Source organism: Hippoglossus hippoglossus, chromosome 14 (assembly GCF_009819705.1).
Source record: "Hippoglossus hippoglossus isolate fHipHip1 chromosome 14, fHipHip1.pri, whole genome shotgun sequence".
NCBI lineage: Eukaryota > Metazoa > Chordata > Actinopteri > Pleuronectiformes > Pleuronectidae > Hippoglossus > Hippoglossus hippoglossus.
The window spans coordinates 18,435,030-18,448,612 of NC_047164.1; the positions used below are offsets into that span (position 1 = coordinate 18,435,030).

The following is a 13,583-nucleotide window of genomic DNA, read 5'->3' on the forward strand; positions in this document are numbered from 1 at the left end:
TTGAGTAAGACGGGCGTGCCAGAGATAATATTTAATAAAAATAACCTTTTAAAGTTTTCAAGGGAAGATGTAAATTTCCATTGCTGAATTCACAAATACTGAATTACTTAGAACAAACTAAGTGCTTTTCTTCTGTGCCTCAAATCAAGTGAGTGGCAAAAGCTGAGAAAGAGTGACATTTATCAGAAAACATTTTTTCCCGCCGTGATGAAAGAGCCTCTGTCAAAACCAGCAAGAGAATGAGGATGTCTCCATTTACAGTAAATTATGACGTGGCCACTACGGCTGCACACATGCATATAGAATACAGTGACGTGGTGTGGTGTGTGGTGATTGTTTCCTTTGCTGAGGCCTGATGGCAGGTAGTCTCTCTCTCTCTCTCTCTCTCTCAAACCACCAAAACCACCCGTTGGAGGAACAGTGATACCTACAGCCTCTGACCTCCTTCTACGGTGCAGACCTGTTTAGCAATGATGAAAGTTGGCGAATCACTATTGGTTTCTGCCCACAGTGTAAAATAAGAAGAAATATAGCACAAACGAGATCTGTGTAACCTAATACAGAAATCACCCAAGGTTTTCTTTGTCTTTCTGTTGCACTCACAGCTAGAGTTCTCCTTCTTCACTGGATATCATATGTACATCAAATGTGTCTTCCAGTGGGTGTGTACTCTTTCAAAGTATTCAAGTAATACCAAGCTACAGAATTCAGCAGTAGACAGCAGGTTACCACTATTAAAATCACATGACATGATGAATGGATTCAAGCACGAGGGGAACCTGCTGGTGTTTATTGTGGTAACATCTGTCATCGACTGCTTCCACTTCACTACTGCTTGTTGCATTCAGGTGCTGTCGGAGTTTTTAAGTTTAAAATTTAAAATATGAGATATCCTTTATCGTCATTTGTTATGTTTGAACTGAGAGGTTAAGGTTTATAACCAAGTCCTATTTCCTAGTTATGTGCATAATAAGTCGGAATTGTTATTGTGGGAACTGTTGGGTTTGTAAAAAAAAGTTTATTATTATTATTATTATTAATTATTATTATTTTTAATTATTATTATTATTATTATTATTATTATTATTATTATTATTATTATTATTATTATTATTATTATTATCAGGGCTGAGATTGTATAGTAATCGATTCAGACACTGATCTGTTCCTGCCTGAGCTCTGCTGCAATAAATCATTTGGTGTTTCAAATTCATGACAAGTTTATTCATATATTTATTTGCAAATGTTACAACTCCTTCAGCAATGTGGTTTTTTTTCCGGCCAAACACAAACGCACCTGCTTTAAGGTGTGTTTGTCGCACTTGTCCGAGCTGCACCCAAAGGCAGCACGTCTCGATACAGGAAGTCTGGAAACTTTTCAAAGTAGTTTTACGTGCATCACACGCACGTCTCACCGCGCACACGCACACGCCAGCTGTCAGCATGAGTGGGAGGAAGAAGATGGCCACACAGAGTTAGTATCTTCAGCCTGTTTCCTCTGGACACAGAGAAAGAGTCGCCGAGGTAAGACACGGAACACCCAGCTTCCTCCTCCGGACCGTCTCCTCAGCGCACCGCGGCTGACTCGCAGCCCGCCGTCAACACCCGGACATGTGGGAACAGGAGGAATTCGCCAAACACTGGAAGAATGAATTCCCCGACGGAGAAGTGCCTCGCATGGACCTGACGTCTGTGGAGGACATCGAGTCGGAGCTGGAGGCGTCTAAGTCCAACCTGAAGCGGCTGCAGAAGGCTCTGGCGGAGGAGAAATTCAAGGTGATCTACCTGCAGACCACCGTGTCCCGGCAGAGGAGAACCGAGGCGCAGAGGTTTCAGGGGAAAGATGAAAACTCTAACTCGGACACGTTTGTCCTCCACAACCCGGGGGATGTTAGGAAGCCGCTGCGGCGGGACGACGAGGGCGACGGGGGCTTGAAGCTCCCGGCTGCAGGTAACACCGCGGGGGTCTACGGACCCTTCGGCCACGAGCGGAGCAGGTTCATTGGCAAGAAGGGCAAGCCCGTCCCCATCCCGGTCCCGCCACAGAGAGCCAGCAAGGGTCCCTGTGCCCCTGTGCCCCCGCCGAGAGACAACGAGGAGAGCAGCGACAAAGAGTATGAGGACGCGGAGCTGAATGAGAATTTCGTGAGGAATAACTTGTTGGCACCTAAGAGCGGTCACAAGGACGGTCAGGGCTCCCACCGGGACACCCGACGGCCTTTCCGCCTCAGCAGGGACTTGGACTCCGGCGAAGAGGGCAAGATGTCCCCGTCCCTCCCGCACGTTCAACGCAGAGCCTCCCTGGGCTCCGGATGCAGCACCCCGGACAGGAGGAGTGATGGATACCTCAGCTCCGACCATGAAGACTCCTCTTCTGCAGGTAATGTCAACACCAACACTGCTGCTATGTACTGTCAATGATAAGAGACAAGGAAATATGAAGACATGGTGTGATGGACAGATCATAACTGCAGGAAAATCAATGCATTCATTTTACTCAGTAAAAGGTTGAGTCAGCTTCTGTAATACACAGTGGTTGATCTAGGATACCCACTAAATCAAGGGCCATGAAGGGGCCACAATTGCCACACTTGAATAGGTTTTTAAAAAATGGTTCCTTGTTCAAGCACATTGTGTTTTTCAAAAAAAAAAAGAAGTTGTCATATGTATTGTTAGTAAGTGACTAGTTTATTTAAAAAACGACTACTGACAGGACAGGGGGACTTTACGGGCCAACCAGATTTCAGCTGGGGCCAGCGCCCCTCTTGCCCCACCACTGGATCCACCCCTGCTAATTCAGTTTATGAATTGGGGAACTTGCACACTTACATTATCCATCACACGTGGACGCTTATTCCAGATTCACTGAATATGTCATGTTTTCACAGAATGTTTTTTATCAGCCAATCCAAGCATTTCGTTTGCCTCCGGTCGCCCCAGTGTAAACAGACAAACAAGATTTGGGGTCAGCCTCGCTTGGAATACACCAACTGTGTTTATATTTGATTTTTTTGTTTCTGTCTCTTGCTTCTACCTCTCCTGACTAACCAGTAGACATCATCAAACAAAAAGAGACCCTGCCTAAAGTCTGGCTCAGGACCAACCAGACCTACAAGATAATTAGTGCTGTCGTGTAAGAGTATAATCAGACTTGACTTAAGGGATCTAACACCTCTTACCACAAAGTTTGCAGAAGCCCAGCCAGTTTCAAGTTGAGGCTAAACAGGAAAGTAAACGACTAAAGTGAGATGAAGTGCAGTGGTTTCACATTGTATTTGTTTTTTCAGCAGATGGATTAGCCGTTTTCCTCAGACTGGGGGCCAAGTCATTCTGTCTATGGGCTTTTGGTTTCATAGTGAAAACACAACTCATGCCATTGCATAAGAGTGTATTTTCATTGTGTGAAGTGGTCGACAGTCGTGTATCCGTGATCCTGCTCTATGGGGACAAGGGGTTTGATGTCTGAGTCCAGAGTGTTGATAAAGATTAGCGACACAAATTAAGAAGTCTGTTGTGGAACTGCAAAGTAGTTGAGTGTTGGTGCTAATTCACCTGAACCAGCATTTTCATAGAGAGAAAACCCAGTGTTTTGATACATACAGTACCTGATACCACCTGCATCTATTGTAGTTTGCCATAAACTAGATTTCCCCAGCCTTCCCTAGATCTGTGCCTCCATACAATCCTGTCTCTGAGGTCTGCAGGCAGTTCCTCTGACCTCATGACTCGGTTTTTACTCTGATATACATAGTCTGTTCAGTTGAGCGACCAGCTGATGTGCGTCTTTCCAGATAATTTCAACTGAGTTGAAGTTACGACAGGTTGAATCCAGCCAAGGTGTCAGGGTGTAGAATCATCTCAAAGATTAGGTCAATTATACGGGTCATAGCAAAAGGTCCGAAATATTTTTTAATTGTTTTGCTCGTTATGGAGTACTGAATGCAGTTTGATGAGGGGAAACATGTATTTTCGTTGTTATTTCAGCATATGGCTGCAACATAAAAAAATGTGAAAGATTCCAATGAGTCTGAATACTTTCCAAATGCACTGTAAATATGAAATGTTCATCACAGAAAAATCTCAACAGTAGAAATAATGTTTGGGGTAATTGTTGAAGCCCAAAGACCCTGGCTAGCTTACTGCTGCTTTTTCTTAGTGTAAGGATTCTTGTATGATCAACATGACAGCCAACATGATGGATAGAGCAACGCAGATTTTTTATTTCTTTAAAATCTGACACAGGTGAAATGTTAATATAAGTTCAGTTCAACTTTACATGTAAAAAGCTCACTAATAAGATAGAAAGTGCCGTAAAGCAAAAGTCAACATTTTAGGAAATGGTTAGATGCGAACTGAACTGTATTTCTTAAGAGCTTTACTGGTTTAAGCAACCACTCAAAGTGCTTAACATTAAACACTGATTCATACAGTGCATAGTTAAATCTCCACACTGGTTCAGCATCTTGCCCACAGATAGAAGATGTTTGGAGGAGCCAGGAGTTGAACCACTGACTTATTGGATGACTCACTCGACCTCCTGAGCCACAGCTGCACTCATGAGAGGAGAAGATGGTAAATGTAAAGCTAGCACCATCAGTTAGCTTTGCTTAAAGAGTAGAAGCAGAGGGAAACAGTTACTTACTCTGTGTGACGGCAACAGAATATGCCTTCTAGGAACTCTAAAGCTCACTAATGTGTTTGTTTAATACTAAGTGTAGTTTGTTGTGGTTTTTTGGGGGGGTTACTGGGCCATACCATGTCTTGTTTTGTGATTCAGTTTTGACTGAGAAGAAGTAAGACTCCAGTGACCGTTCCTGGTCAAAAAGTAGTCTGGCACACTTCCCCCAGTGTGCACTAAGCTAAGCTAACCTTCTCTTGGCTCTAGCTTCGTATTTACCAGAACGTTGACCTATCGTTGGTCCCAGTTGTGGGCTCATCATGAGTAGTCTTAACAATATGGAGCCAAAGTAAAGGTCTGCTCTCCACTGATTTGCAGCGGTGTGTGGTTTTGGTATCTTAATGGGGTTAATGTGGAGGCAAATGCAGTAGGCAGTCACTTCCTCAAAGAAGTGGGGCAGCATTTACAGAGACTGTCCTCCGCACGTCATGAGTCAGGAATGAATGTCTAATTTGAACGTTAAAATAGATTGAGGAAGAAAACATTTTTTTTGTCACATCCTCGTGACCCTGTCTGTCCCCGTCCATTAACACAGTGTCTTATTACTTGTGATTAGAACAGGTTGTTAGCTCAAGAGTTATCACGATACCAACATTGTAGACTTCGATACGATATAAGTATAAAAATAAAATAGATCCTGTTATGTTGAGCACTATTGTTCATGCAATACTTTTCTTTGAGGAAAACACAATTTATTTGATTGATTAACTAATACAGGGAATGGATGTACACAAAAAAACATGGCCAGACCAGTCTGTGAAAAGCTACACTTTAAGGATCAAGGTATTTTTTTCTCAAGTGGCCTTGGGTTGTAAATCCGATTGTAGATCTGCTTCAGTACTTTTCGATCCAATCAAAAGGGAAATGAATGGAGATTGTATCATTTTATTAGCTCATAGTTTTATTTAGTTGATTTAATTTATTGGAAACAAAAGTGATTTACTGGTACTTCATTGGTCTGAAATATATTTCTTAGGCGACATCCACACTATTATGTTTTCGTTTGAAAACTGCAGAGTGTTAGAGCTGCTAAAACGGAGATTTAAAATATTGCTGCAGGCCCAGTTTTAGTCCGAACACTCTGGGGCTGTGTTTTAGTCTGGACGGGCAGAAACGGAGAGGTTTGGAAACGATGACATCGACACTAACAACCGATTTTGTCTTTTCTGTCATGATGTAGCCTTTGCTGATTCAGCAGGTTCATATTACATGACCCCCTTCTGAAGAAAACAACTGGCATTAGCCTCGGCTATCAGTGTAGAATGCAACATGGATAATGGAAAACGCCATTTTCAAACGAAAACCTATTAGTGTGTATGTAGCCTTAAAGTTGAAAGGTTTTAATATTAAGACCAAGAAGTATCAGCCTCAACCTGACACCAGTGCAGTGACACTCAAGTGATTTTCTTCATGGAAATATGAGGAAATGAAACACCTTTGTTGAAATGCTGTACTTTATCACAGAGATACAAACGTGGGTAATGTCCTCTAAATGAATGTTGCTCTTCCTCTTACTGACTGTGGGTCAGTAAGGATAAACACTTACTGTTAGTCTCTCAGTCTGTTCCCTCTTTAATGTCCAACAGGATATTGATGTTTTGCTCTGACAGCTGAGAGAATCAGTGGAAAGTCTTGTTCCTAGATAAAAACAATGGAGGGTGTGTGGAACTGTGGGAAGACCTAGAGGCATTTTTATGGGGGGGGCCTTCTGTCTGCACACTCGCACACCAGCAGTGTGCTCATGCCAGGGGTCTTGCTCATGTTGGTGGCTTTGTGTAACGTGCGTTTTCTGGGAAGGGGTCATCCATCGGGTCATGCGAGTGTGACACCATAGGTCTCTGTGTAGTCCCTGATTCACCTCTGATTCACTGCAAAGTGTTGGAGGCTAATCCAACATCCTGCACTCATCCACTGCTTATTGCAAGACCATTGCAATAAGCTTTGTGTTGTTTCATTAATGATTTTGTTGTCGTTGACAACCTCATAGAGCAAGTCTGAAAAGTAGCAATAACAATACCAATCGTTTTCCCTGGTGGTGTTTTTGTTTTAGATTAGGTGCGTCAGTCATGCCAACATGCAGCAGACTGCAATTAGGAATGATGACTGGACCAGTTTTCAGTTATCCTAGTTATTTAAAGCATTTCAATGGATACATATCAGTTCAAAATATTTTTAGCCCTCAGAAACTTTATAAAAAAATCTATTTTTACTTCAGCTGTTTTATTAAACCTGATTGTCTCATGATTTAACTGCTACTTAAGTTTTAGTGGGCAACATAAATATGACCATTTACCTTAACTGTATTGGGTCAGTCAATTTAAAGCTGTAAACTCTTAAGTTTTATTTTGCCAACAGGATGTCCAAGCTGAGACTGTTTCATGTTCCTCTTACCTCGAACACACTGCTTTATTTAACACCTTGTTTATCACGCACTTCTGCCTAGAAGGTTGTGTTTTCATCCCTGTTGTCTGTTTGTCTGCTAGTTAGTCGGATTATGCTAAAACTACTACACAAAACCCAATAGAAGGATGTGGTATGGGTCAGAGAAGATCCAGGAATTCTCTTTAACATTGTGTGATGGGGTGCGACATTTTCACTGATTTCCCAAGGAATGGATCTTGATGCAAGAAATCTTACACATTTGAGTGTGTGAAATCTGGTGCAGGGGACTTTTGGGCCTTGGGTGAGGTATGCGCTCTACTGAGCTCCATTTGAGTGGAAAGTCTGCATAACTTACACAGAAGCGGCTTTCTTGAAAACCTTGTGCGCAGCATGTTAAGATGAGTATATCCACATAAAGAGATATTTTGTGGTAACAAGCATTTTGTTGCTGGACAGTGGAGGTATCATTATGGTATTACGGAGTGAAGGTCCTGTCAAAACATACAATTAGTGGACAGCATGTTTACACAGCATGTGTATAAGTGGCATTTGAATCGCCATGTTAAAGTCAAAGGGTACATGAACAGATCTTTTTTCTGGATTTCAAGGTGAGATATTTATCACATCCCACATGACAGTTGCAACACTGAACCAAAATGTTAGTGCATTCATGATTTCCCTCTCGCTTCAAATTGAGACCACAACTCATTTCCTGCTGTTCACAGTATTTATCTCATAAGATCAGGAAATACCCCCCCCCCCCTCCCCCCCTCAAATTTAAACTGTTTCAGCAGACAGGCTTGGCTGCACATGCTGTGTCATCCTGCTAATGTTTTCATGCTTGTGGACATAATGAAAATGTAACATGGTTATTTGGAATGAGGATATTGAGATGTTGGTGCAGATAACACGTCATGTGAACTAAATGATTCTGTCAACAGGTGCTCAGAGAAAAAAAAATACTGGCATAGAAACCAGTTTTTGCCACCCTGCTAGAGAGTAGTTGTAAAGCATGACACACATATCTTCCCCTTTCTCTGGGTTGGCTCGTCTTCCTCAGACACGCAGGGCTTGTCCAGGCCTGTGCTGAATAGCATGTGGAGCAGGGAAACTATGAGCTTGTCATGTTTAATGCTGTCATTTTAACGCTCAGTGGCTTGTTTGTGCTTTTATACTGTATGTGAATGATAGTGTTTTGGCTGTGAGGCCTCAGAATATACGCTGTGGGTATGTATTATTACTGGACAGCTCAGCCACTACACGGCCTTACTGTGATGGGCAGGCTTTACTCTGTGGCAGACAGTCCCCTTGAGTATGTCGGCAAAAACAAATCAGGCAAAGTCTCTTCCAGAACTCTTCTCTTTTATTTCCACATGGTCGTCTGTGCTCTGTCAGCTTGTTTGCCCCCTTATGGTCACACAGAAACATTAAGGGAAACAAAGGGCTTCTATCATAATGTTCAGAGAATACTAATTTACTGCCAAAAGAAATTAATTGATCAGTTTAAATGAGCAGAAGTATGTCGCCACATCATAGTATAAATTGCCATTTTTAACTCAACACAACTGAACAGCTCTTTTATGGTATTTTATTATTATTGTTTTAGCAGTTTTTTCAGTGCATGTCTGTATCATGTTTTTTTGGTCTGTTTTTGCTCTTAACCATCAAGTTGTTTAAGTTTTTAAAGATCTAGAAAGGGTCAAAGCTGTAGTAGACAGCTGTAATATTGTTTAAAAGTCAAACTATTAATTGAATAATCAGTAAGTTGATCAACAGGGAATTTATCAGCAATTCTGAGGCAGTTTTAAAAGAAAATGCAAAATATTTTCCTTACTATTATTTCTTACATATATGATATTATTATATTGGATATCATTATGTCTTAGACTGGAGCTTGGGGGAAAAAAACATTGAAGATCACCTGCTGCTCTGTGTGTCTTAGTGATGGGTATTTTTGACTTTTCATATGGCTCAATAATTAAAGCCCCTACAAGGAGTTATTAATTGGTTTTAATATTGCTGCCTCTTTATGAACTACAACAGCAAATGAGACAAACACAGAGAAAATTGGCTTTTTCTATAAACTATTCTCAATGTCTGTCGCCGGGACTGATTCCCCACTAAGTCAGGGCAACTATTTATGACACTCGGGCTGGAAAAGCCTTTGTTTAGGTGGAGGGAGATGAAACAGAAGGGGGGAGTGAGCCAGGCTACACGCTAGGTAAAATGCTAACCTGTGCAGACCAGCACTCCCAAGTTTGTTTCTTGCCAGCTCCATGTCTCTTACAAACAAGATGGATGAGATCCTGAATTACGATACATTACCTCATCGCTCTGCTTCCTGCAAACAGCTGTGTGTAATGGTGTGGTTTGATAGTCCAGCCAACTCTAAGACATGCAGACAGATCCACTATTGTTAGGAGATTGTCTTTATTGACAAATGGGTTCAAAGTATCTTCATTGTTATGTGAGTATTTTGATCTTTGACCCCCTCTTGTCGCGCTCTGCTCCGTGCACCCAGGATTCGCTCTCAGTCTGCATTTGGAGCTGAGCGATACAGTGGTTGCAGTCCTTGTTATGTTATATCATTACAGTAAAAACAATCTAAAGGGAGCTGCGGTGTCACAGTGTTTTCTTGGTATGTGTCCTGAACTCACTACATGTATCCTTTTGTCACTACTTCCAAAATGAATGCACATGCTGTCTGAACCGAGGTTTTTAGGACAGGTGACAGTGGAAACACTACTGCTTTTGTCCACAGAGGTGCCAAAATTGACAAAAATGAAAAGTTCCTTTGAGGATCTTTAATCGAGAATAAAGAAGATGAATTGATAATTAAAATATTAATTATTAACTAATACTGTATTTGTCTTGTATTTGAGGTTGTGATAGATTACCTTGGATCATAATTCTGTAGCAGTTTTACTTTAATTTATTGGCCCTTTTGGAAAACCTTTTCACTGTGATTATGCATCTATCCAGTGATTCCATTTCATATTCTCCACGAACAATGTGTCATCATTCTGAGCTAGAAAATAATGTTTGAGTTTTTAGAAATAACCTCCTTCTTCATTCTTTAAATCTAAAATCTCTTCAAAGTGAAGGCAGCCAAAGGAGCGGTGGCTTTAAATCTTCAAAACTAAAATAGCATTAGTGGTGTTACTTGTCCCTGCGTTACCTTGGTGATGAAAGTGTCGTCACGGTTGTTCAAGGAGTCAGGCAGGGTGTGATGAAGAGATGTGGGTTCTGCAGCATCACTGCTTGTTTATCATGCAGGAGTCGGTTAATTTTGTTTGTGCGGAGGCTGTGACCTGAGTTCCACATCAGAGGTGTGAAATGCAAGGCTAGGACTTGGAGACAGAAATAGAAAGAGGTGCAAATATGTGAATAAGAAAAGTGCATGATGCTAAATGCTTCTGAACATGATGCAGTATGTGCATCAAATTCTCGACTGTTCAGCTTTGTTTCTCAGTGTCATTCATGGCTACATCTAATCATAGGAACCCAGGAAGTCACTGAATAAAACAGAGAAATAACTAAATGCATATTGTAAATATAGTGGTTTCATTACTGTAGTGCAGTTAAATCTGGTCCTGACAACAATATGAACTCAAGGCCATAAAAGGGCAGCTTAGTTAACTGTTCCTGGTTTTCCACCATCTTAGGCTATATCCACACCACTGTGTTTTTGCTTGAAAACGTATCAACTCTGCTACAGATACGACTCGCGTCCACACTACTCTAGTTTTATAGACAGCTGGTCCCGTTGTAATTTGAAAACTCCAGGGCTTTGTTTTAGTCTGGACGAGCAGTTGATCTTTTCTGTCACGGTGTAGCCTTCGCTGATTCGTCAGGCTTCTGTCACATGAAAAACAACAGTGTAAAGCTCAGAATGGATAATCTATCAGCATGCGCATGCCTAGTGCCATGAGTGGTCTGGGGATATGTGTTTTCAGGCTTGTTAGAGTGGACGGGGATTAAATCGGATACAGAGCCAAAATGCTTCTGTGGACGGAGATCATTTTAGTTGGAAAATGCCATTTTCAAACATGGTAGTATGGATGTAGACTTACAGTTCATGGGACACACTGCCCTTTGTACAGGAGTGTTTATTCATCCCGACAATCAACAAAGGCGTGGACCTCCCAGGGGTTCATGATTAGGGACGGAGTTATGCTGGGTGTGTTTTCACATCAAGTGGAGCAGGGAAAGAGCACTGGGTGATTCAAGGTAATGGTCACCTCTAGAAACAAAGTATGCTCCATCCACTGACAAAACCCCCCTGCTATACTGTTCTTACCTCCCTGGAGACAAAGCTGAGCTGGAATGCCCCCTCACTCACCCTCTCTTGCCCTGAGTCAACCAATTGTGTATAAGGCTAAACAAACAAACTGAGAGTGTCTCACACACTGGCTTCCCTACACATTTTGGCTTGGAGAGAGGATTATAATACCCGGGGGAGCACAGAAGCACAGGAAAAGGAAACTAATTTCTTCATGTGAAAGCCTCATACTTCAAGTCAAGTTGAGATGAGCAGATTCAAGATAAAGGGGCGTCTGACAGAAGTGGTTTCCTGCCAGTTAACTGATTCAAACAGCCCCGCTAAGTGAAACTTGAAAGTTACGTTGAATTAACTCTGTTTCTATTTGTATTCAACAGAAATGATGGGAAATCATATTAGCTACCAGGCTTGTATTGACAGTATATGGAAAATACATTTAAGGCAAAGATATCTCCACCACTACCCTCCACTGGCCTCCAGATTGGGAGTAGTGGAGTAGACTCACTTCGTCCTGTTCCATGTGTTCCAGTTTAGATTTTTCTAAGAGATTTTTCTCTGCTAAAACTGTGGTTAATATTTATTTGTTGTATAAAATTAGTTTTTTCACAGCCTCAGTTTTGGAAAGTCTCTCTGGAAGACAAGCACTTCATTTATGCTTTGCTATCTGCCATTTCAAAATTTTATAGATGTAATACTCAGCTTGTTTGCAGGCGCATACATGCATTCTTTCCTTTTTATTGACATTTAGATAAAATGTCTTTCTGCCTGTGTGACTTTGGCTGCCATGGAAACAACAGTGAGGTGTGTGTGTGTGTGTGTGTGTGTGTGTGTGTGTGTGTGTGTGTGTGTGTGTGTGTGTGTGTGTGTGTGTGTGTGTGTGTGTGTGTGTGTGTGTGTGTGTGTGTGTGTGTGTGTGTGTGTGTGTGGAGTCCTGCATTTTTCTCAGCTACACTATTGATGTGTGTGCATGGCCACATATCAATTCATATTACACATCCCTGTATGGAACCCTAAAGGACATCAAATTCAGTCAATAAAATAGTTAAGGAAATAAATAACTGTGTAAAATATCTAAAGTAAAGTTAGGGTTGGTAATCCTGGAAAATCTAGTGAGACGCTCCGTAGTTTTTACAGACTTTATCTGCCTGACCAAGTATAATCTCCGTAGATTTCCAGGAGAATTCGATGTGTGAACTCAGCAGTGGATCACCCGATGGATTCACCGCGAGCAAGTGGGGGGGTTGATGGCGCTTCCAACACTCGACAGACCCCAAAAAAGAAAACAAATATCTCCTGGGGAAAAAGCGGCGTCGTACACGTAGAAGACTCTGACGAAGAAGTCAAGAGAGTTTGTGGCGATAAGAGTTGACCACGGTGTCGGGGTGCTGTAAACATGATCACGTGATCTCGGCAGCGGAGGTAAATACGTCGCTTCCCGTCTCTGACTGCTGCACCCGGCTGCTCCACCTCTCGCCTGAATTATGCAGAGGATTTGTTGCAGTTGTCAACGCGTCCGTGCAGAGAACCTCCTGCTGTGTTGTGCATGTCTGAAAGGCAGACTGCCGGTAAACTCCGTAGCCAATTCTCCGGATTTTACCCGTAGGTCATGTAAAAAAAAAAAGTCCTGCGACCGTCTTTTTTCCATTTTTTTCTTACAAGTTTATTTACCGATGACTATTGGGTCATGAAGAGGATTTAAACAAATAAGATATATTGTGTTTCTGAAATAACTTACCAACCTGACATTTAACAAAATAATAATAAAAGAATGAGCCAGCTAATGTTTGCCTCTAGAATTTAACATTGTCTCTTCACTTTTGTTGCTGAGTATTAAATCAAGCTCACAACCCTGGCTTAGCTAACAAACTGACAGTTGAGGCATGTGATTGGTTGAAAAATAAGAGGGCGGAGACAACAACACCACTTTCATAAATGTACAAAATGACATTAAAAAACAGTAAAGAAGAAAGAGCTTTTGAAACCAAAATTACAACATTTTATTGAAAATGTAAATACTATAAACCTTTATATAATTGTTTTACAATTTCATATGATGTAGTTCTGGTAAGGTTGAAGTCAAACTTGTTACACTGTCTGAAATGCAAATGAAGGCTAGTTTAATCAAAATATTTTACCAATGTTTCTGTCACGCTCTAATTCATTCAATTTCAGTTTTCTAAAACCTAATTGAGCTCATTAACAAAGCGTGAGAGCTTCGTAATGAGATGATAATGAATGCAA

At 41.5% G+C, this 13,583-nt stretch overlaps 1 protein-coding gene across 1 annotated transcript in view; it reads left to right on the forward strand.

Annotated features, from left to right (window-relative positions):
• Positions 1-1,416: 1,416 nt before the first annotated feature.
• The window catches only part of abr (ABR activator of RhoGEF and GTPase), a 131,964-nt gene continuing 119,797 nt past the window's right edge, over positions 1,417-13,583 (forward strand). The window contains exon 1 of the mRNA XM_034606025.1: positions 1,417-2,380. Within this exon, the coding sequence (XP_034461916.1) occupies positions 1,612-2,380 (769 nt within the window). The 5' untranslated portion in view covers positions 1,417-1,611. The remainder of the gene's footprint in view (positions 2,381-13,583) is intronic.